The sequence below is a fragment of the Myxocyprinus asiaticus genome, chromosome 32, assembly GCF_019703515.2.
Source record: "Myxocyprinus asiaticus isolate MX2 ecotype Aquarium Trade chromosome 32, UBuf_Myxa_2, whole genome shotgun sequence".
NCBI lineage: Eukaryota > Metazoa > Chordata > Actinopteri > Cypriniformes > Catostomidae > Myxocyprinus > Myxocyprinus asiaticus.
The window spans coordinates 42,562,108-42,587,827 of NC_059375.1; the positions used below are offsets into that span (position 1 = coordinate 42,562,108).

General features: G+C 36.7%; 1 protein-coding gene and 1 long non-coding RNA gene across 12 annotated transcripts in view; one reads left to right on the forward strand and one right to left on the reverse strand.

Annotated features, from left to right (window-relative positions):
* Nucleotides 1-25,720, reverse strand: part of LOC127423501 (calcium-activated potassium channel subunit alpha-1-like) — a 197,348-nt gene that overhangs the window by 49,482 nt on the left and 122,146 nt on the right. For 6 of the 11 annotated variants that reach the window (XM_051667856.1, XM_051667855.1, XM_051667862.1 and 3 more), the window contains 6 exons: nt 25,498-25,628; nt 25,043-25,237; nt 24,682-24,800; nt 22,848-23,066; nt 20,263-20,291; nt 11,767-16,886 (listed from right to left, as the gene is read on the reverse strand). In XM_051667856.1, coding sequence (XP_051523816.1) covers nt 16,732-16,886; nt 20,263-20,291; nt 22,848-23,066; nt 24,682-24,800; nt 25,043-25,237; nt 25,498-25,628 — 848 coding nt within the window. In that variant the 3' untranslated portion in view covers nt 11,767-16,731. Of the gene's footprint in view, nt 1-11,766; nt 16,887-20,262; nt 20,292-20,313; nt 23,067-24,681; nt 24,801-25,042; nt 25,238-25,497; nt 25,629-25,720 lie in introns of those variants that run through there. The other 5 variants (XM_051667866.1, XM_051667859.1, XM_051667863.1 and 2 more) reach the window with 3 other exon arrangements.
* Nucleotides 1-25,720, forward strand: part of LOC127423570 (uncharacterized) — a 44,609-nt gene that overhangs the window by 11,649 nt on the left and 7,240 nt on the right. Inside the window, exons 2-3 of the long non-coding RNA XR_007894338.1 lie at nt 9,630-9,804; nt 11,600-11,690. This is a non-coding gene — a long non-coding RNA (uncharacterized LOC127423570). The remainder of the gene's footprint in view (nt 1-9,629; nt 9,805-11,599; nt 11,691-25,720) is intronic.

Below are 25,720 nucleotides of genomic sequence, written 5' to 3' on the forward strand. Positions count from 1 at the left end.
AAACCTGTTGATGTGCATGCCCCTGATGTCACTTTGCTTAAACTAGTTCACATATACTATATAGTCTAGTCAAAAGAGTTAATAATGTTGACATATTATAAAGATGTATAATTTGTCAACATTATGAAAAATTTTGAACAGCACACTACATGGTAAATGTGAACTAATTTAAGCAAAGTAAAGTTAAACCCATGGGTGGGGTCAATGAACATCAACAGGCATTTTGAAGTTGATTAAGTTGAGTCCACTCTCATATACTCAAAGTGCAAGGAAAGTATTTTATTACCTTTTACTTGATAGTTACACCAAATTAAAGTTTTAGTCATAAATTATAATTTTTTTGTTGAAAATGCTGTTCAAAAAATGTTCTTCAAAAAATCATGAAACCAACATGCACACAAAGACTCTTTTTATCACAATGGATCTTATTTGGCAATGACCCCCCAAAAAACATGAACCAAATCTAAATTTGAAATCATTTTTTTTAGTTGTTGTTTTTTTTTTTTCTCCCAATTTGGAATGCCCAGTTCCCAGTGTGCTTTTAAGTCCTCGTGGTGGCGTAGTGATTCGCCTCAATCTGGGTGGCGGAGGACGAATCCCAGTTGCCTCCACGTCTGAGATCGTCAATCCGCGCATCTTATCACGTGGCTTGTTGAGCGTGTTGCCACGGAGACATAGCGTGTGTGGAGGCTTCACGCCATCCACCGCGGCATCCATGCTCAACTCACCACACGCCCCACCGAGAACGAACCACATTATAGCGATCACGAGGAGGTTACCCCATGTGACTCTACCCTCCCTAGCAACCGGGCCAATATGGTTGCTTAGGAGACCTGGCTGGAGTCACTTAAATTTGAAATATTAACCATTGTACCGGGTCCAAAGGGGGGCGCTATGTCGTGGAAAAAGTTTTGCTTAAAATGTTCTTAAAGTCTCTGTATACATAAGTCAGACATATGAGGTCTCATTTGAAAGCTTAGAATCTGAACTTTTCAGAGATATCCATCACTTCTGCATTAATGTTACTTAAAATGACAAAATAAGGCCTCAAAACATTCACGTTAAAAATTAGCGCCCCCTAGAGGTAATTGGGTAGAAATATTTATATAAAAATAAAGTCCTTCACATAGCACCTTAATGGACAAGTCATATATCAAATGAAAGCTTTCATTCTCAGGAATGTGACTGTACAGTTTATTTAGTTGCCCTCATCAAATACAAATGTCTCTTTTATGTGGCGATCACTGCTGCTGTAAGCCCTAAATAGCAAAAAAACGTTATATCAGCTTTTTTTTTTTTTTTAGGAAGTTCTCTAAAAATGAGCCATTGATTTCTTGTCTGTGAACTTGCTTTTGTGAATAATCGAATGTTATATCTTAGATGTCCAGAACAAAATATGCCATCCAGCAGGAAAAGCATGCAATACAAATAATTGGAAAATATGTTTTCGACTATTGATAAGAATCATATCATCATAAAGGGGAGGATCTCAGCTTTCTAATGACACCTAGATTGATCTTCTAGTCCACTCAGAGGCCGAGATATTCAATGAAACATTGAGGGTGGTGCTTGAACTGAAAATTAGACTGAATGTCTATGGACAAGCACATCTGTGAGGGCTAAAATGTGTTAGAGCGACACCTACATTTCAGATCTGTATATTGTGATAGAAAGTGATAGAGAAAAAAATTATTTTTCTAGTGCTTTCTGCCACCTAGTGGAATAAATGTGTGGTTGAGTGAACAGAACCAGAAATACATGTTTACAAAGTTAGGACAACAAAAAGTTTTGTGGTGGTTCTCTGAAAAATGAGACCAATTTTTTTGCAATAAGTCCACAGTATGTGTGAATGTTGAGCTTTTAAATTTTAATGTGAAAAACTGCGGGCAGCAGCCCAAAAATGCACCAGAGTTTAAGGGGTTAAATGGGTTTCAATCCCAGGTAACAACTCAAATAAATTACCTGTTTTCAAAATGAATCACAAGGACATGCCACGTGATTACTTCCTTGCAGTGACCATCAGGTGTACCCTTTGCTATAACGGACTTGTAAAATTGCCCTTCGTAAAGGGATTCAGTTGTTCACTTTCATTCAGAATGACCCTTCGAGTATCAAACACTGTCAGTGTAAAAGCTCTGTTTGATGAAGTAACGCTGTAGTGTTGCTCATGTGACTGACAGGGAATTGAATAGTTGAGTGTTCTGATGCTGACAGGATATGATATCAGACTTGCTCAGCATCATGGGTAACACTGACCATTAATATGGCAGCTGCAACCATTCTCATTCCCCTCTCAAAACATCTCACAACAAACTTGACAGCATCTCTTAGTGCTTCTGAGGACATTGCTATGACAAGGCTTTGTGAGAGATAGACAGCCGCCCGTCATTGCTCTGACCTCTGTCAGTCATGTGGTCACTGCAGAAAGGCAGATAACAACACAGCAACCGGACATGCAGCTAAATGCAACAATGATGCAATGTGCAAACAACTAATAGGCAAAAAAGCTCTGCAGCGTCCATCCACTCCAATAACATGCTGTGAATAATGCAGTCGAGCAGCTCTCCCTACACTCTCAAATGACTTCTGTTATATATCTGTTTATGTTTTTGAGTGTAAAATATATAGGTCATATGTATATGATTTGTTTGTGTGATTGGTCTTTCATTGTCTGCTGAAATGCATTTAAGAGTTCAGTCAGCTTTGCGGCATCTTTGCAGGCCCATCCAATCAGATTTTAGAGACAAAATTCTCTGTTTTAATTCAATTGCATTATGAATAATGATGAATTATGAGACTTTATCCTCAGTATTAACTGATAGCAAAATTTCCCGATACCAACTCAGACGTCTCCTCTGAAAGTCATTAAATATCCACGCCGGATCCACTTGTCTCTGCTATGAGTGGTTTGGGCTGATGTCATATATCAGCGTCTGTAACTGATGGCGATGATGATCAGATGTGATCGGCCCTGAGCTGGCGATTTCTGAGCTTCCCGACTCCCGCTTAGCCGACAGGCCATCAATAATGTGGGAATTAATGTCACGGATCATTCTGGAACTGAAAGCACGTGTTGAAAAGGAGAGCATCACCTTACATACCAGAATACTTTCCATCCGTAGCGGAGGACATGCTCATTTTTCACCCTGCTAGAGTTTTATTTGATCTTATCTGTTACTGTGTAAAGTATCCTAATAGAAACTGAGAGGAACAGAAATGAAATTTAAAACACAAACAAGAAAGTGTAATTCAATATAGCGTAAACATGTCATCAAGAGATGGATTTGGGGAACGAAATGTTACGAGGGAAATTCATAATGGAACATGTCCATAATGTTGGCAGAGAAACATTGTAACATTGTCAGGCTGAACAAGAATGATGCTGAATTTAAATAGTGTAATTGCACCACTATTGTTACCAAAAATAATGGACAGGATAGGTAAAGTTAGATGGGTAAAGTCTGTTGAGACAAACTTTGTTGGCTTGACAAAGATATGTCTAAAAGTTTAAAAAAAAAAATGTAATAACAAAGAAAGAGAAAGAGAGAGCAACTTAAATCAGATCAAAGGCCTTGTGTGGGTTTGTTCAGATTTATATATTTTTCACAGTTGAAGTCTGAATAGTCTTAAAGCTCCATTTTTGTGACCGCGCTGCATCTTATCCAATTTTCGTGAGAGCGCAAATCACAAGTGGGCGTGAGTGGGAGTGTATTGTATGTTAATGATGTGACGCAAAGCACATTTAGCTATTTTCCTGAGAAATAGGTAATTGTGCTAAGACGTCTAATCTCGGTGCAAAGTCTAATATCAGTTCCTGCATTTGCATTTTGGGGATTCCACCAGCAGATGATATCAATGAGCTATCAATCACTTTTAACCTCCTGAGACCCCCCGCCTGACTGCTTTGTGCATTTTCCATTTTCTTTTTGATTTGTAACTAGTAGTCCCTAATTAAAAACAAAATCTAGAGCAGGTAGTTTTCCTAAAAATTGATGTCCACATTAGTGGACAGCAGGACTAAGTTTTGACATTTTAAATAACACTAAGCTGTGGAATGCTTTGAAATGCACCTTATTTTCATCATAACTCCATATAAAGCCTCTGAAAGCAACATTTTTCAGCTTTTGGATGCATCCATTGATTCTCAATGTGATAATGTACAGTAAATATATAAGAATGCATTTACAAATATTAATGCATAGAATCGTATTGTACATTGATAACAAAATAAAATGTATATTAAAATGAAGCAAAATGACCCACAGATCTGTTAGTTTAAAGTTATTCAAAATAACTAACATGTTTTTTCTACTTTTGAGGAAATGTGGTGCCAGTGTACACATATGTGGACATCATGTTTATCAGCGCGCTGACACATGATAAATTAACAGATTTTTTAAAGCAGCATATCAAATGAAACTAGAGACTCTACTCTTTACAACCAAACAGGTTTCAATGAAAAAACGTCAAGAGATTTCTTACCAGAGGCACTTTTGTTGGCACTGCGTCCATAGGAACGCTTCAAGGAAATCAACGTCATGCTGTTGTGTCACGTGACTCGGTGCGGCAGAATTTTAACCCTTAAATAACAGTCTAGAGTCTTGTGAACAGTATTCAGTTGATTTTTATTAACTTAAATGATGCGTTGTATATTGCGAAGCCAAAATACAATGTCCACGCATGTGGACACGGGGTCGCACAAGGTTAATATTAGCCACAATTTGTGTGTCAGCAGATCAAATATAATATTAATAATAATATTTATTTTGTATAGTGCCTTTCTAAAACTCAAGGATGCTGTACCAAATTTAAACATAAAACATTAAACAGAGAAACATCTAACAAATATATATTACAGAACAATGAACAATTGGAGAGCAGCAACACCTTTCAAGTACCCGTATCAAGACCACAGGTGAGACAGGCCAATCTCGAAAACATAAATTGCGGTCCAGAGGCAGGAGGTAACACAAACTTCCTCTGTAGTATTTCACCGCTAAACACCATAGCACTGGAACAATGAGTTCACAGAAGGATGTAGTTATTGAGAGTGAGATATATTTATATTTATATTTATCCAAAACATCCTACCTCTTCTGCCATTACATTCCCTTGCACTGTATATAACCGATATGTATTTAGATTTGCACTACGTATGTGTATGTGTTTGTATATGTATGTGTATATATATATATGTGTGTATATGTATGTATGTATATGTGTGTGTGTGTGTGTGTGTGTGTATATATATATATATATTGTTGTGTACTGGAAGCTCCTGTCACCATGACAAATTCCTTGTATGTATAAGCATACTTGGCAATAAAGCTCATTCTGATTCTGATTCTGATTATTGTGCAAAAGAACGAAAGACACAAATGGTCCATATTTCTATTCTTCTAATGCATAACACACAGCCCATTTACACTACCAAATTTTTATGAATAGGCTGTCTTCATTTATATCAACGTTGCTTGACATGAAATGGATTATATGATAGGATGCAGTCGGTGCAATAACGGTAGAAGAACCTCAGAATTAAATTGCACTTGACCCAGCCCATTAGCGCTTTGCATGTGCAATTTCACCAACCCATTTGTGCCTAAACTTAGAATATATCAAAACTTCATTGCCACGCCCACTGACGTATCACATCGCACTTTGCTTAAGGCATTGCGCTCTCAAAATAGAGCATTTAGTCCATTTGAACATTTTGTCAATGCAAGTCTATGGGGTTTTTTCCCTAAGATTTGACCATCCGTTGTGCGAAAACCATAAGTCCGATCAGTTAGAAAAATCTTAGCAACCTGAGTCAGAACAGCCTAAAGGTCTGTACCAGGTTTGGTGGATGTATCTTAAAAGCTCTAGGAAGAGTTACAACTGATCATTTTTGGAATTTGGGATTTTGGAAAAACCCTAAACCATGTCTGTGGAAAAACAGTCAAGCCAACATAAACAGAAACAATAGTTAAGTAAAAATACTCACTGTTTCAAACGTATAGCCACAAGATGTAAACAATATGTGTGTTAACATGATTTTAGTGTGATGAAATCACCCACTTATCTTTTCTGTGTAGTTATTTCCAATTGTATAACTTTGTTCCCATGATAATGAAAAATAATTTCTGCAATCCTGCAAAAATGACTATTTAATGAACTTTACAGCTCAAATAATACACAAGTTTTAACAGAAGAATTAATGTAAGTGCTTTTATAACATTATAAGCATCACATTTCTGCCTTTAAACCCTCCAGAAATTGGCCCCATTGACTTCCATTGTAAGTGCTCACTGTAACCTCCATTTTTGCTTTTTTACAGAAAAGGAGGGACGAGTCTAAATAATTTTTTGTGGTAATCAACATTATGCCTTAAAATTTGTCAATTGAGCTTAACTTGTATTGAACCCCGAATATTTTTTTAACAGCTTGTAGTTCTAAAATATTTTTGATATTTGATCTTTTGCATTTCTGAGGCTGTGTGAAACAAGTGCAGTAGTTGTTCTTGCAGTAAAAGCTCATGTAAAATGGATGGATGGCCGTTGGCATTCAGGAACTCGGGGGTTTCATGACAACTGGTTAAACACACAGTGACGGAGTCCGCTGGTCTTCAGACACATGTCTCAGGGTATTTCCATCGCTCCAGGGCAAAACTACAACTTAGACCCTCTGATACTCTAGGGAAGTGCTTTCATGTTGCTTTTGTGTGTTTATATTGACCTTTGACCTCAGTGGATGAGATCAGATGAGAAACAACTGCACTCTCTAAATGCATCTTAAAGTTTGCATCTTTTCATTCATCGATTGTTAGGTCAAAATCATACAAAAGTAACTGGACCTACCCCATTGGGAAAAAAAATATCACTAACAATCTCTTCCAAATTTCAGTAGTTTCTTCTGGACCGCAAAAAGATTAAATCGAAAACAAGACTTTTTCTTTGCTTACCTTAAAATGAAAATTTTTCAAAAGACAATCTGGTCTTGTGAGAACTAATGGTCTTGGATGTCAGTGACGTCAAACGCACACGGTTCTTTATTTTGATCAGTATACCTGTTGTTTTATTAGGCTATTTCAAACTTAACAGATTTATTTTTGTGAAAAGTGTGCTTGTGCACTTTGTATTTAAAATGACTCTTGCTTTAATATTTTTTCATCAAATGCAGTGGCATTTCGAGATGAGATTAATAATGAATTTAACTATTCTGGTTCCTCAGCGATTCTATTAATGATTCTTTTAGTAGGCTACTTTTGAGGAAGAAATATTTGGAAATAAAAAATGCAATTCTTATTGTTTTCTTTAATGCAATGATGAGATTTAAGAGATAATTGCACACAAACCTTTTAAAGAAAAATGCTAATTCTCTTATCGTTTACTCAGCCTTATGCCGTCTCAAACTCATATGACTTGCTTTCTTCTATGGAACACAAACAAATATATTTTGATAGAGATATGAAGTTTTTGTCCATACAATTCAAGTCAATGGGGTCCAACAAGTTCAAGCTCCAAAAAGGACACACACACAAAAGGACTGCAGTGGTTTTATCCATGTCTTCTGAAGCGTGTACAACGCTTTGGGTATGCGTCAAGTACGAGGAAGTGTAATCAAACTTCAAATCATGATTGCGCCAAAGAACCTGTCAAGATTTATAGTAAAAAAAGAGTTGCATTTTGGTCAGTTTCTCACCTAAAACCAATCGAATCACTTCAGAAGACATGGATTAAATCACTCGCATCATATGGATTACCTTTATGCTGCTGTTATGTCCTTTTTGGAGCTTAAAAGAGTTGTACCCCATTGAATTGCGTTGTGTGGACAAAAACAACTCACATCCATAAAAATATCTCCGTTTGTGTTCAGCAGAAGAAAGAAATTCATACAGTATGAGTTTAAGATGGCATAAGGGTAAGTAAATGATGAGAGAATTATAATTTTTGGGTGAACTATTCCTTTAAGATATTTTATTCATTCATTTTGTATAAAATAGCACTAATAACAACAAAACACATGAAGGTGTTTTTAAAGATTTCCTGTTTCAGTGGCATACCCAAAATTAAAGGCTCATAACTCGACCCCCCCATAGTGTTTGTTATCATTATAACGAAAACTTTTCTGATTATTTAATGATATAGATTATGATACATTCCGAGACTCTCAGCCTAAGAAACTGCTGAAAAATCACAAAACAATTTGAGCCATAAATGTACTTTTTTTCTTATTTGACATTCTATATCTCTGGGTGTAAATAAGGTGACTCTTGACTGCTAAGGTGACTGCTTTTGTTTTGTTCCCAATCATATTAACTGTATCTGAGAAACTTTTTTGTGTGTTAATACGACAAAGCAAAAGTTATAGCATTACAAAAATAATTTATCCAAAAATGTCGCCATGTGTCCAAAAGCCTCTCCAAACAAATAAAACATAATAATTGTACATAAGAAGTAATTACACATGCAAACACAACAATGACTAAAGGTTTACATAGCATGCAGACATGATTTTAGTAATGAGATTTCACAGAATGAGTTTCATTCTGTGCCATCTGAGTCATCATTGAGTCTGTGTCGTGTATTTGGCGCCATCTCCTGGTGGACATATGTAACATTGTGCTTCATGTGGATTATCTAAAGATCTATAAATTTGATTATCTTGTGTGTGGACTCGTTTGAAAGATAATCACCTCCTTTAAATAATGTAATGTGATATTTTATGTTCCGTATGTTCGTGTTAACCAAAGTTATAAGTGAAAACGCGGCATAAAAGCAACACCAACATAATTGTCAAAGACATATACTTAACTGAAACTCGCTATATTTTTGTCTGTGAGTACAACAGATAGGCTGGTTGTATTCTACTCTTTAAGAGCTTTTCAACAACATGTGACACATGACTAGTTGAAGAGTTTGATGTTTTTATTGATTGCAATAATACGTAGTGCAATTTGTTTTATAAATGATCAAAACTGAACACTTCCGATTTGTCTGCCAATTTCAAAGCACTTGTTCAATTTTGGTCATAATGTCTACATGCATTGGAAAGAAGAGATTCTAAGCTTTTAAATGATACTGATTTTGTGTTGGACAAGACTGTAGTTATTAATATTTTGACAATTTTATTTTTTTCTTATATTTTTAAACTATATAAAAGACAACATGACATAAAAATTTACCCAGTTTTCTTATTAATTTAACTATTGTCTCTGTTTATTATATTGGTTTGACAAAGAGTCAAAAGAGTCATTTGTTTGGGAATTGGACTACACTGGTTATGCTATATATTTCGCGCTGTACATTCATGAGTGGTTTTGCGGTGCCGCTGAATAGCAATGCAGGAAAAAATGTAGTATAGTGTTCAGCTTGCATAGGCGGATAAATGTACTTTCGAGAACTGTTAACTGAACCTAAAGTCACGAAAATAATTCTGTTTCGGTAAAAAAAATGTAACCAGTTCTCGGTTCCCAAACCTAATGAAATGTATATATATTTTAAGTGTGACTGAATTATCCAAATACTTTTAGGGCTACTGTATGTTGATGTTTTTCCATTTCATAAGTTTTACTGCATTATCAGAGCTTCTGTTCTCTTGGTGTCCCTTTGTAAATAAAGATTTATCCTCTCTTGTCCTCTTGGTAGACAAATTGATCGCAGACACAGCTGTATTGACAGCGCATCAGTAGGAAGTGGAGATGACTTAATCAGGCCGGACACTCCATAATGAGCACCTTGTTTTTTACTAAATCTGTTTATCTGGACGGTCTCTGATGGACTAAGAGCATCCTGTTGTCATGGAGACTGTTGTTGCATTTGGGTAAGATCCTGTTTCTGTTTTTTGTTTTGTCTTATTCGGTTGTTAGATTAACTCATGTCTGTAGTTTTCCGAATATCTCTGCAAATTGAGTGTGTAAAAAGATTTTGTTGATCAAATATTTTTGCATTGTTTTCCATCATTACCATTCTATTCCAGGTTCCCTTGTTTTGTAATCAGGTAGTCTAGCTGAAACAGGACTCACCTGAATGTTTGAGCTCCATTACAGAGTATAATGCATCAGGAAGCGGGTGCCAATGAATTCAAGAAAACCAATCTAATCTAGATATGCTTTAGGGGCTGTTCAAAGCGTTTTTATGTCCATCTGTGCTCTCTTTCCATTATTTTTCCATGTAAACGTGCGCTAGACCCAGGGGTTATGGGGATAAGGGATGCATTGTAAATCTCATCAGCCTCTCTTCACAATATGTCAGTTTTAAAGAAATGTAGATATTTTTGGAATATGTTTTGTGTTTTTAAGAATATGTGATATAATTTCAATTTTTTCTAAAATAGATATGGCACAAACATCACCATTACCATGCATCTAAATTCAATAAATAGCCAAACAAAAAACATGAAAAGGTCAAAGAACAATTTCAGTGTTTAGATGTGTATTATGACATTAGATTATTGTTGTCACACATGACTCTATAAAATAAATCCTGAATGTCTGTCCCCTTCAGTTTTTGGCTGTTGGTTGTAGGCTACATGAGACATTATTAGTCATTCAGTATTTCAGTGAAAAAGATTAAAAAACCCTTACGAAAATCGAGAGTTCATGGCAAATATGCCGCAAACTTGCCAAAAAGTAGCCACTGATCATTTTCACATGCAAATGAGCTTTGCGGTAAACTTGCTGCAAATTGTCCACTGTTGCCAAAGGTTTGCCGGAGGTTCACCATCACCGGTGAAGAGCTGCAAACTTCTGGAAAACATTTGCGGCGAACCAAAAGCTCATTTGCATGTGAAAAGAACAAGTGGAAAATGTGCGGCCAGTTTAGATTTTTTTGTAAGGAAATAAAGAGGTCAGAGATTTAAAACTCACTGAAAATGTTTTGTGTTGTTTGCTCACGTCCTTGTCTCAAGTAGATTGCAGCTTACTGGCAGGCTGTTGTGCTCATTAATAATTAATCATGTTGTCTGCGTTCACTCGAACTGATCAGCTTGCAGAGACATCCCCTGGGTCGTTTTAGGCAAACGGCTGCACTACAATTAAGCAAAATAAACTTATTAAAATGTAATTATTATCTCCTAAAGGGGGGGGGGTAATTTAGTTATTTCTAAAAGTAAAAGGGACATGCCCCCCTCAGTTATAATGGCTCCTACGCCCCTGGCTAGACCCCGTTTTTGACCATTGCACCGCATCCATCTCGCACAGGAGCAGCACGTTTTTTTTTTTTTGGATGCTGTGTGAGGTAAAAAAGAATGTACATTTTTAAAAGCAAGTTTCTCAAAACCACATCTGTTGTGCATTATCTGTTATCTAGGTTTCTTTAGTGCAAGAACAAGTTTTTGTGTTCATCTGAGCTGTTTAAAAAAAAAACAATTTTATGCAAACATGCGCTAGACGGTCATCTTTGACCATGTCGAGGCGCGTTTTTAACCTGGCACGGCATTTAAAAAATACTAAAAAACAAAAACGAGACATGCCGCTAAGATCTACGTCAGTGCTACATCAGTCTAGTGTATGTTTACATAGAAAAACAGTGCAGACTGATGCAAAAACACATTCAGCAAGATTTTTAACTTGTGTACTTATCTGAAACATTCTTGTTTTGTTTCTTATTTGTAAAAGACATTTACAGAATTTACAATCTGTGAGCTGGAGAATTTGCTTGCCAACTACTGTGCCATCCATCAAGAAGAACACGCTTAACTTTCTCCAGGTAATACTGTCTGTAATAAGTGTACAGTAAGTCACATTTGATAAAAGTATCTGTTAAATAAACACACAGTTACCAACACGAATACATCCATATTTATTCTGTGAAATTACAAAATAAAATCATGTACATTTTATTTACAGTCTTCTGTACAATATTATCTTATGTTTATATCTGTTATGCCATTTTGCCATTTACAGTAAATAGTGACATCCAGCAACACACAAGATTGCAAGAATTCTCTCTGCATTCGACGAGATAAAACACTTAATCCACTCGAAATGTTTTTCGTCTGAACGCTTAAGACATTTCCTTTTGAATTGCACATTTTATTCCTCTGATAAATCTGTCCTCCAATAAAGGGGTCATGTCATGCATATTTTATTATTTTCCTTGAGGTTCACTTATAATGTTAGTAAAGTTAGTAAAGTCATAATGTAGTGACCGTTTTCCATCCTGTCTTTGGCCCTTTGTCTGAAACGCACGGTTTTTGCGCTACTTCTCCTTTAAGACTTCAAATCACATGTCCACTGTTATGATTGGCTAACCTCTTATCAGAGCAAATGCCACCCGCCATAAAACTCGTGGAACTGTTTTTTTGTTTTGTTTTTTTTTTTGTTTTGTTTTTCAAAAATGAAGGAATGAAAACGTGCAAGTGATTTACAAAATCCCCTGCATGCACCCAGTCCAGAAAATTATCGATAGCACTACTGTATTTATGTGGGCACGCAATCAAACTACTACAATTGTTTGACTGAAGCAACAATGGAAAACTGAACTAAGTCGGCACACTGTTGCTCCTGACTACTTGTATTATGAGGCATACAAGATTTGAAGTTCCCCTCGAATGTTTCGCTGTTTAAATACGGGACAATGGGTGTTCGTTTCGGCCAAAATACAATAAGAAAATACAATATTCAAAAGGACACCACATGCTGACATTGCAATGTGGCCAATTTCAAAACGAGTCATTTTTGCAAAGAGTGGGGAAAACAAAAATGCTCATTTTGGACTGAAAAGAAAGTTTTGATTTCTGAAACTTACAGTATGTTTTCATAGTATAAATGACCTCTCATATGTCAGAATAATGGAGAAATTGATTCCTCATGACATGACCCCTTTAAATGGGTAATCTGCAAATTGCACATGTTAAATGACCAAAATGATGCATACTATCAAATACCTTGAGCAAATATTTCCATGTCACTTTTCAGTCACTCGCTTTTTAAATGTTAAGATTTGCCGCATATCTCTTTGCCGCTGTAACTAATCAAGTCTTGTGGGCGTTGATGATTTTTGGGCCACTTTTCGCGGCAGTGGGTCTTTGCAGGCCCTCCCTCGAGTCCGGTTCTGCCCGGCACCGCTGATGAAAGATCAGCTCTGTTAAGGCTCATGTGACGCAGATGCAGTATATAAAGCACAATATAACCTGATTAGAGTTTATGTGAAACACTGGAATGACTGTAAAAGTGAACACAGAAGCTCAAGGTTCATCACACTTTTATCAGGTCTGAGAAAAACAGTTTCTCTCTGAAAAGTAAATACATACAATGGTTTTATGGACTAACAGCACTTTGTTATTTATAGTAAAAACCTCAGAAGGTTTAAACCAAATAAATACACTTTGAAATACTGCATGTCAAGATTTGGAATGTTTTTGCTGTTTTCTCAAAAACGGCACTTTACAAGCTGCATGGGAACAGTCTGAGAATGTTTGTCATCAAAGACATCTAACACAAACAATCACTGAACAGACGACCATGAACTATATTTCATCTTAATATTACTGATATGGACATCTGAGCATTTGAGTTGATTTTGGTGCGTAATGGTGCAATCACATTAGACTTTGTGTTTCATCTGTCACTGCATGTCAAAGTTTGTTACGACGCAGTCTCATAACAACTCGTAATAATTCGTACAAGATGGCGAAATCGTAAGATATCATCCAATTTTGCTCGTACGAAAAAGTAGGGAAAAGTACGACCTTTACACCAACCAATAATCAGAATTTCAAATTGATACAATACAGGGATTGAATTTTAGTTAGCCTCCTATCCAACACTATTTAAGAAAAAAGAAAACGTCTGATCAAATTTAGTTACTCATTTCATATTTATTTATACAATACAAATGACTGACGTGAATAACCTGTAACACGCTTCCCTTGTCTCGTTCCAAACTCCGATGTTTTCTTTCTTCTGCGGTACACAAAAGTTATTTTCCTATTAAAATCGCAGTTAGGTTTAGGGTTTGGGTAAGGGGTTAGACTTTATGGTTAGGTTTAGGTTTGGGTAAGGGGTTAAACTTAAGAAAAACTGTCATATAATCATTCGTTGGTTTGTTTATTTTTGTCTATGCAAGTAAAAGTCGTACATTTTTGTACGAGGCTACGAGCCAGTGTGTACAGTATCGTACAATTTCGCCATCTTGTACAAGAAAATACTATGTTTACTGTCATAGAGAAAAATAAACAAACAAGCAAACAACGTCATCGTGACTTTTGCTAAGGCCAGGTTCACACCAATACATTTGTGTTTGAAATCGCATAACTTTTTGCTACATTTTGACCTTCCGTCCACACCCAATTATTTTATTTTCTCCCCAATTTGGAATGCCCAATTCCCAATGCGCTCTAAGTCCTTGTGGTGGCGTAGTGACTCGCATCAATCCGGGTGGCGGAGGAAGAATCTCAGTTGCCTCCGCGTCTGAGATCATCAATCCACGCATCTTATCACGTGGCTTCTTGAGCACGTTACCGTGGAGACGTAGCGCATGTGGAGGCTTCACACTATTCTCCACGGCATCCACGCACAACTCACCACACGTCCTACCGAGAGCGAGAACCATATTATAGAGACCATGAAGAGGTTACCCCATGTGACTCTACCCTCCCTAGCAACCGGGCCAATTTGGTTGCTTAGGAGACCTGGCTGGAGTCACTCAGCACACCCTGGATTCGAACTCACGACTCCAGGTGTGATAGTCAGCGTCAATCCTCGCTGAGCTACCCTGGCCCCCCGAAAACAGAGCTTTTTGAAAATGCTCTCCCAAGTGGATAAATATGAAAACGCTGTCTTCGCGTTGTAGTGTGGACAGGAAAAACGGAAATATTCGAAAACGATGGCGTATTTGTTGTCATGTGATCCAAAACAATCAAGATGGCGTCCCATGTTGTAGCCATGCTTACGTTTTTTTCCGCATGCGCAGTAAGGGCATTAAAGCATTTCCAGACATTTCAGTGTGAACGACCAACTTTAGGAAAACGTTTGAAAATGACAGTTTGGACAGAGAGTGTTTTGTAAATGAAAATGCCATTTTCAAAATTAATCTGATTAATCTGGACATAGAGTAGCCTAAATTTAACCCCTTACCCAAACCCTAAGCCTAACCCTAATCCAACCTTTACCTTAACCCCTACTTCTTAACCTTAAGATGTTTTCTTTCTTCCGCGTTACACAAAATTTATGTTGCTATTAAAATCATCGTTAGGTTTAGGTTTGGATTAGGGGTTGAATTTAGGAAAAACTGTCAAAATCATTCGCTGGTTTGTTTATTTTTGTCAATGGAATTAAAAGTCGTACATTTTTGTAAAAGTCAATGCGTCCCATTTCTTACAATTTCACCATCTCGTACAAGAAAATACTACGTTTACTGCCATAGAGAAAAATAAGCGAACCAACGAACAATGTCATCATGATTTTCGTTTGAAAACTCGTTAATTTCGCTACGTTTTGGCCTTCCGTCCACACTCAGACGGTGTTTTTGTCTAGCGAAAACAGAACTTTTCAAAAACGCTCTCCCAAGCGGATAAATATGAAAACGCCGTCTTCACGTTGGAGTGTGGACAGGAAAAACTGAGATATTCGGAAACGATGAGAGCGTTTCGTAAACAACAATGCCATCTTCAAAATTATCTGGATTAATCTGGACGTACAGTAGCCTAAGTTTAACCCCTTACCTAAACCCTAAACCTAACTGTTATTTTAATAGGAAAATATATTTTGTGTTATGCGGGAGAAAGAAACATCAGGTATGGGTAGGTTAAGAAGTAGGGGAAGGGGTTAGGGTTTAGGGCAAAGGTCAGTTAGGGTTAGGGGTAAGGTTATCAGTGTAATTACAGAAGTAACTAAATGCATTTACTTTATATGTATGTACAATGCAACCACACATACGTACATAGTAAGCACAGCAGTTAAAGACACCTAATATAAAGTGGGTCCTCTATGGGAAAAAAAGTGTAACCTTTTCTGATGATATTTTACGATTTCATCATCTCGTACAAATTATTATGAGGTGTTATGAGGGTCATGTTGAGTATATCCCACATCTGATTTGGACCGAACACACCATCAAAGTCTAGGTTGACCGCACTTTAATGGTTTCATAGAAATGACAGACGTTACGATTGCTTTCCAATCCATTCACCACTTGATATATAGATTAAAAACAAATAAATAAAATAAAATACACAGTTATCAAATCAAACATATTGTAAAACAGGATTTTTATTGCTACAATGCATATTCATTGGTACAAGAACATAGCTAAGCTGCCATTCAATCCAGCTATTGTAGTTATTTTTTATTGTTTAATGCGCCCAGCATTCAGATTGGCTATGGGCACTGCAGTTGGGTTCAGTGTCCATGCCAACACTGTGCCAGGCAGAGACCTGGACTGAGGGAGGACCTGTGCCCACTGTACGCGATATATGGCATCTAATACGATGGTCTTTGGCTTACAACAATGTAAAATAATTGGATCTTCTTGCAAATACTTGTTGCGTATGTCGCTAATAAATCCAGTTATATTCCTACTAACGTCTTAAAGCTGTTAAAATTACCCTTAGTAATTTCTACATATTTTTCTCATGATAACTAGAAGAGATTGCGGTCATCTACAACAAGTGTAGTAGTACATTCTACTCTCCTCTATGGTATATCTGTAATTTTCTCTTTAGCTATTATAATACTGTTATTTACTATACCAGAATCAGATCCGCCACATTCAGTTTGTCCACGATCAGGTAAGTCCAGATATTGTCTCAGGTGTTCTCCTCCACCTCTCTGATTGGCTGGATGATGTTGCTGGTGTATGATTTGTACTGAGTCACCTGATTGGCTGAGTGTGTATCGGTGTGTTTGATTTGTGTACTCCTCGGGAAGGCATTCTCAGGTTCGTCTGTGTACCAGTTCTTTTCTGTAGAATAATTAAAATCATTCAGGGCCGAGACATTACTCTACACAAGTATGTGGACGCAAACGCTAGCTATGCAAATTTGATTTTGTGCATTGTTGCATTCCCAAATTTGCATAAACTCTCTAGTAGTCTGTCAACAATCATTCCAGAGGGACAAATAAAATGTCATATATGAAGGGACTGTCCATATTTTTAATTTAAGAGTGTAATATAAGATTATTGGCTTGTTAATGTCACCAGTTCTGTTGTATTTAGCCATATATTCCAATCAATTTCTTCTAATAATTGCAGATACAGTATGCTCATGTTTAATGTTTCCTGCATAATTAATCAGCACAGTATACATTTTCTATTAGGTCAGTTACGCATTACAGCAGTGTGTAAATTCAGTAGTTACACCCATCTCTGCCATTTTTACAGACATCGCTTATCCCGTGCCAATCGACGTAAATATTACAGACGTCCACAGTAATAATTATTTTACAGAGAGATGTCGGGAAAACTAATCCTGTCCGAATAGGGCTTTGGTCTCATAGAATCGTGTTACTATACCTACATTTTAGCAAAATGATTTTTACGTGCCTTGTTGTGTGTATCGCGGCAGATTCCTGGTGAAATGAACACTAGAGGCGCTACAACAACAATGATTTTTATTCACTTTCACACAAATCACGACAGATTATCAGTTCACAAACACTTACTTTTCTCTCTGTTCCTCACACAATGCTATCTTATGACATCTAAACACTTTTACTATAGCGCATGACTCATTTTAACGTTTGCATTACATAACTACATTTACAAGCTTGTTCGAGTGTGGTCAAATTGTGTGATCAAACCAATGTTTATATCGATCTATTTAAAAGTAAAAGTGACAGTAATTATTATATCGTAACTGATATTTTACAAAGAGTATTTGTTGAATATAAGCAACTTGTGCTTGGTTAAAATTTTGTATATTATTTTATTGAAAACCCCCCTTTGAAATGCACGTTCCTTTTGAGGAATATCTCTCAATCAACTTTACATTACATTCATGCACACCACAAAAATCAGAGTTTTTAAAATTCTGAAATATACATTTTATAAGATACACTATATGGCCAAAAGTTTGTGGGCACCCCCTTATAATTAACGAATTTGGTTACTCTTGGCTTGGGCTTTGTGTGCTTCTAAATTTGTGGCAACTGTTTGGGGATAGCCCTTTTCTGTTCCAGCATGACAATGCCCCTTTGAACAAAGTGAGGTACATAAAAAAATGGTTTACTGTGTCTGGTGTGGAAGAAATTGACTGGCCTGCACAAAGCCCAGACCTGAACCCCACTGATCACTTTTGGGGTGAACTGGAACGGCAACTGTAAGTCAGGTCCCATCGACCAACATCAGTTCCTGACCTCACTGATAGCCTTGTGTCTGAATGAACATTTGGCCATATAGTGTATATTTAAAGTGTGAACTAATATTTCTGTGTAGTTTCATATATGCAGCCTGCTCTGTCATTGTAAATATCTCATTATTTTACATTACAAGCTATTGTGATGTCATCTTACCATAAGTTCATGAGACCCAGCGAAAAAAGTTTGACAATTTCCCTTTTTAAAATGTCATTATAGTGTTTGGAGCATAAAATACATGTGATAAAAACTGTTTATTGAAAAAAGAATATTTATATTGTATTTGAAGTGCTGAATTGGACTGTGATACATTTCAATCCATATTTATAGATCAAGAAGAGGAAGTTGTCCTGGTTAAACTCTCAAACATTTGGTATCTCTGAAAAGCCCAGGGAGTCCTCTGATAATACCCCAAGATTTACCACTGTAGCAAAACTTACATAACAAATGTCCAACACATGAATGAATTGCTGGGCCTCGGGAGGATAATGACCTTTAAAGCCGAATGCATCAAATATAATACATACAAAAAAAAAAAGAAAAGGCAATTTTCTGACTTTTTTCAGTTTATTATGTCTGCATTACATAATCAACTACATTTACAAGCTTGTTTGAGTGTGATCAAATTGTTCAGTAGCTCAACTGATAGAGCGTTGCACTTGTGATGTAAAGGACCGGAGTATGAGTCCTGAAGAGCACACGAGTCGACACGTGAGCCCAAAGTGTCATAGAAGCACCACAAAATGACATGTGCTTTTCCTGACACTATCGGTTAGGTTTAGGTTTAAGGAGTTCAGTTTTGTTGATTTAAATATCAATAGAGCATTAACCTTAAAAACCTCATCTGTTTGGGAGAACATTTAACTCGCTTTTAGCGCCACACAGTGGACATTTCACCTCTGAACTGCCGCGAAACATGTATGGAACCACATAATATCATTATGCAAAAATCCTGCAAGTCAGGTAATTTTCATAAGATCAGGCTGAACAAATGTCATGATGGAGAACCAGTTTTTGAGCTACTTAAATGATCTATGTTTACAGCTAGCTACCTGAATATTAACACATCTTGTTTGATGGCACAGACATTTAAAGGTGACCTTACTTCCCCTTTGAGTACTGAAGTTTGTAACCATTACAGCAACACAAGAATGCACGTTAAGTACGTGCAAAAGAATTGCAAACTTGCAAAGGTTCACTTTCATATCTGCATTTGCGTATTTGTGTAAAGTATTAAAGTTTCAAAAGGTAAGGCAACCTATATGAGTCACATGAGGAGGAGTTTTAATTATTAGTAAATACAGATTTGAACAATTTCAAAAATAGAAGTCAACATTAAGACATTTCTGCACAATTCAATAAAGTTGATATTTATTTAAAATAAAATAAGGGGGAAAAAAAGCAAACTTAAGTCTCTCCCGCGACTTCACCAGAAAATTTCAGCAATATTCCGTAAGATTTCTTGATTTTTTCATTTTCTTTTGTTCATTTGTACATAGATGTGAATAAGTGTTTTATTAATAATATATTTCAATAACTTCAAATAATATTTTCTTTTTCTTGGTGAAGGCATTTGAGATAATCTGCATTGTATGGACCTTATTTGTTCCGTAGCACAATTTTTGTATTTGAATCATGCTCATGTTTGGAAATCAAAACCATGCAAACTACATAGTAAGTGTGCACTACAGACACGCTAACTAAATCTCTACAAATAGCTGCAATGATAAAAGCATTCTGAGATTGTTATGAGAGCTCAAGACAACTACAGCAGAGCCCCTGAATCTTGAGAAATCACTGAGAAATAACTGGGAAACACATGCACTGCAGAGATGACCAGCAGAAAAGCAGCCAGCACTGCAAAAAGCTGCTTTGCTTTCAGTTAGAAAGCAAAGAATTAACACGGGCATGATGGTTCTGAGTGCATAACCATCTGAAATATGAGAGATGGTTGCAGGAATGGCATGCATATAGTTCCATACCTGAGACCGCTCTATTCGTCCTGGTCGCACTTTAAAGAAAGAGGTAAACTTTGTAAGTTAAAGCATGCTGATTGTTTGAGGAAACTTAAATACACTCCACAGAAAGCATTTGTAGTATTTTTGAGACACCCCAATAAAAGCAGATGCACAACGTTTTTTAGAAGCAAAGACTTCAAGTCATCATTTAAGATTTTTTTTTTTTTTTATTACAGTATGATAAAGATATCGCATACACCAGTTCATTGTAATCATATAAGAAAAATCTTACACTTGCTTGATATTTAGAGAATTAAAACTTTGGTGTGAGCGTGTTACTACAGCTATGAACGAGAATTAAACCGAACACAAACGGAATTGCTGTTTCATTCGTTACAAATGTTCGTCAAACATTATTCTCAGCGCTTCATTTTGTTTTACTCTGTAACACCCAGACATTAATTTCAGTCCAAAAATGTGTTTAACAGCCTTCGAAAAATTGAAACATTTTTACCTCCTAATAACACATAAAAGTAGCGCTTTAATTTGTGTGACAGAGTTTAACAGTAGCAGTTTTTAAAAAGACACATGCATTAAACAAACATCCGGGAATGCTTCAAATGCAACAATGTAGTTTTCATTCAGCGAGATGTCCAATCTGCCCAATAATACGAAACAATCATTCGTCAATATGTTCCCATGATTTCAGGTTCACTTCCATTTGGGTTTTTAAATCACAATTGATTTGTTACTCAGACAATGAGTGACATATTGCCTTTGTTTCATGATCCAAACACGGTAATAAAAGCGCATGTTTCAGAGCATTTCATCCAGGCCTAAACGAGACATTGATGGAAGTCTTCATTTACACAATAAGTCTTTCAGTCGAGGCTGATGTTATCATGCTCTCCTTGTCTCATCTGTCGTTTCAAGAAGGCAGTGAATTCAAATGATGTACATTTAAAAGAATACTTTTATTAAGAATTCTTTATGAGCATACGCAGTACAAACGGTGGGGTCCAAAAGAGATCACATTAGAAAAATCTGGATTTAAACCTTCCTTGGTCTTGCGGGTCATTTTGACCCGTTTTTTTAACCCTATAACGCCATGTGTATTAAATATGATACACAACGTTTGACGGCTCCTGTTTAACTCTCTGTTCAAGCTGATGAGTCAAACAACCTATGGTATGTAAGTTTCACATGTTTATGGCACCATCTAGTGGTTATATGTGAAAAAAGTGGTTTCAATGTTTATATCGATCTATTTAAAAGTAATTATTATATCGTAACTGATATTTTACAAAGAGTATTTGTTGAATATAAGCAACTTGTGCTTGGTTAAAATTTTGTATATTATTTTATTGAAAAAGCCCCTTTGAAATGCACGTATCAAATGTGATACAACAGGCTTTTGAGGAATATCTCTCAATCATCATTACATTACATTCATGCACACCACAAAGACAAAATCACAGAGCTTTGAAAAATCTGACATCGAACTCTGATACATTTCAATCTATATTTATAGATCAAGAAGAGGAAGTTGTCATGGCCAAACTCTCAAACATTTGGTATCTCTGAAAAGCCCAGGGAGTCCTCTGATAATACCCCAAGATTTACCACTGTAGCAAAACTTACATAACAAATGTCCTACAAATAAATGAATTGCTGGGCCTCGGGAGGATAATGACCTTTAAAGCTGAATGCATCAAATATGAAATTTTCTTACAATTCTTTCATATGTCAGGCTTTACAGGGTTAAAATAGTTGTAAATGAGCCCGAAAGTAACCGTACACAAGACCATGAAAGGGTTAAACCTGGAAATAAATTTGTGGGGGAATATATATATATATCTCAAATGAAGAACTATTTAAGATTCTGCTTCATTTCTAACTAAAAAAGAAATTCTGAAATTATTTTATCAATCTGGTGTAATTATTTTGAAGATATTCTTTAGACAAAAAAATAATTAATTGGACAACTTCAGAGGATTTTGTTAAATATCTTATAAGTGAAATATTTATTTTGGTAATTGAATTAAGACTTTTTATTATTATTATTATTAAATTAAAAAATAATGCAAAATAGAAGCATTTTCAATAGTGGACTTAGGACTTTGAGACCTCACTGTAGACAGCAACCATTTCAAGATGTAGAAGCACAAAGGCAAACGTTCATTAACCACACAAGCACTCGTCAGGTCAGGTGTTATGAGTATGACACTGTAGGATTAAAGTGCAGTTTAAGTGCAAAATGGTAAAACCGAATAACTAACCAAACAGTGTTAATCCTTAACATAAACATGTTTGTTTTTCATGTAAACAGTGATTGCCGATTAATACAGATGCAATTTCTAGGCTAAAGTATTTATTTATTTATATTATAAAGTAAACATATGATACGTGTAAAGAAAAAAAAAAACAAAGTCCGGACTTTGCGTTTTGATGTGACAAACCATATGATGAGTCTGTAGTCACAATCTTACCCGTGACATCACATGGCACACAGTTCCCAATCTGAACCTCACACACATATGGCACAGTGAATGTCAGAACACGCTAGGCCGACACAGCGCAAACGGACAAACGCTTACAGAGGAACGTACTTCTGTTTGTCACGCAGGTCTCTGCTCCGGCTGTGACCCGGCCGCACGGATGAGGGGGGTATAGAGAGGGCAGACAGGCTCTTTTTGCTGGGGAAGATGGTAGAGTGTGTGGTCAGGTTGGCGCGGGTCTGGCCGGCGTTGTGGTCAAACTGCATCAGACAGAAGATCAGATCTGTGGGCACCAGCTCAAAGTCGTACGGTGGGTTTGTAATCACATATCTGTAAGAAACACAGTTCATATAGAATATAAGTCAAACATTTACAGGGTCCAAAGTTAACTTTTTAGGAATGTATCTATCTGCCTGCCTGCCTGCCTTCCTGCCTGTCTGTCTGTCTGTCTGTCTGTCTATCATTCCATCTGCCTGTGTTTCATTCTATCTGTCTCACTGTCTGTCTGTCTGTCTGTCTATCTATCTGTTTGTCTGTGTCTGTCTGTCTATCTATCTATCTATCGTTCATCTGTCTGTCTATCATTCCATCTGTCTGTGTTTCATTCTATCTATCTGTCTCACTGTCTGTCTGTCTGTCTATCTACCGATCTATCTGTCTGTCTGTCTGTCTGTCTATCTATCTGTTTGTCTGTGTCTGTCTGTCTATCTATCTATCTATCTGTCTGTCTGTCTGTCTGTCTGTCTGTCTATCTATCTATCTATCTATCGTTCATCTGTCTGTCTATCATTCCATCTGTCTGTGTTTCATTCTATCTATCTGTCTCACTGTCTGTCTGTCTGTCTATCTACCGATCTATCTGTCTGTCTGTCTATCTATCTATCTATCGTTCATCTGTCTGTCTATCATTCCATCTGTCTGTGTTTCATTCTATCTATCTGTCTCACTGTCTGTCTATCTACCGATCTATCTGTCTGTCTGTCTGTCTGTCTGTCTATCTATCATCTGTCTGTCTTTCATTCTATCTATCTGTCTGTCTATCTATCATTCATCTGTCTGTTTCATTCTATCTATCTGTCTGTCTGTCTGTCTAACTGTCTGTCTTTCTATCATTCTATCTATCTGTCTGTCTGTCTGTCTGTCTATCTATCATCTGTCTGTCTTTCATTCTTTCTATCTGTCTGTCTATCTATCTGTCTGTCTGTCGTTCTATCTATCTATCTATCTGTCTGTCTGTCTGTCTGTCTGTCTGTCTGTCTATCTATCGTTCATCTGTCTGTCTATCATTCCATCTGTTTGTGTTTCATTCTATCTATCTGTCTGTCTGTCTGTCTGTCTGTCTATCTATCTATCTATCTGTCTGTCTATCTATCTATCTATCTATCTATCTATCTATCGGTCTGTCTATCTATCTATCATCTGTCTGTCTGTCTATCTATCTATCTGTCTGTCTATCTATCTATCTATCTGTCTGTCTATCGTTCTATCAATCTGTCTGTCTGTCTAGATCAGTAAGATAGATAGTTTGCTTGCATTTCTGATTAAAATGTAATTTAATCTGAGATCAGAGATACATCATAGTGGGATGCTAGTTTTTCAGTGCTTTATTCTTAAACCATTACAATTAAAATGGTAATAAAATTATTAAAAATCAAAATATTATAGTTTATTTTATTATATATCAGGACGTAAAGAAATACATATTCTGTGGTGGCAAATAGCCAGTCAAGGAAATTACGAAGGTGCTGCAGCATCATGATTTATCTTGTGATGAATAGTTATAATTATAAAAATATATAATTATATCAAATCATTAAAAATATGATATTGCATCAAAATTGTAGTAGTAGTAAATTGAAGTAGTACATAATAAAACTGCAATTTCAACCACACTCTTCTGTGTGCTTATAAAGTTTAATTTGTGGCAAGTGTTCGAGCAGCTCACCGTTTGGTGCATTGGCTCGGTGATCCCAGGTGTGCGTCTCTTAAGCGGTATATTCCGAAACACAACATGTTGTATGTTTTTAATGCTTTACAGAATAAATCACCATAGCAACCACCATCCTGAAAAACAAACATCAACATAACATGTCAGTGATCATTTTTTATAGCATTGACCATCAGTGCACAATAATAAAGGTTGTAGATAATGTGGTGTTGTCCAAAGATATTTTCTAACTAAGGCTGTTATAGCCATTCTTGCAATGACCTTCAACCCTGTAACATTCAACGCAGTTCCAAATCTCTTCAAATTATCAAGTTTGACACCTGACGATGTCTTGATTTGCTAACGTCTTCAGTCTCACCCCAAGATCTGCGAAGGGCCCGTCGTAGAGCGCCAGTTGGGCGACGCGGCAGCGGTCTCTGTTTGCCAGGGTCTGTGGGGTGCTGTAACCCCCACGCAGGGCATTCTCCTCTGCCAGCAAACCCTCCAGCTCTGGAGTTGCACCGCCAGTAACCAGCGTCCGGATCAGAGTTAGAATATTATCATTGAAGTACGTCTGAGAGAGAGAGATCAGAGTGTTAAAGAGCCAGTGATATCACTCAACGAGCACAGTTTTCTTTCCTGTGTTGACGTATTTCCTATTGTATCAGGAAGTTGGCACAGAACATATAAAAGCTGGTACCTTTTAAAAAAAATAGTCAATAGGCTTAGTGCATTACAGCTGTGAAACATGATTTGCTACTTGCTATTCCTAGTCAGAGGCATGTGGTATTGGTGGGAGGGACATTCTCATTCTAGAGAGTATTGATTTCTTACAGCGCTCATTAATGAGTCCAGAACGCTGACAGCAAATGCTGTTCCACAGGCAAAGGGTTGCGTGAGATACAGCTCTGTGTCTGGATCATCATCGTCATCCTGGTCCAGAAACTGAACGTTTGAGTCATTCACTACAGAAACACACACACACACAGTTTGTTAGAAGTGAATTTGTTTATGTGAAGGTTAAAAAGTTAATTTTGGACTCTGGGCTCAAGTTACA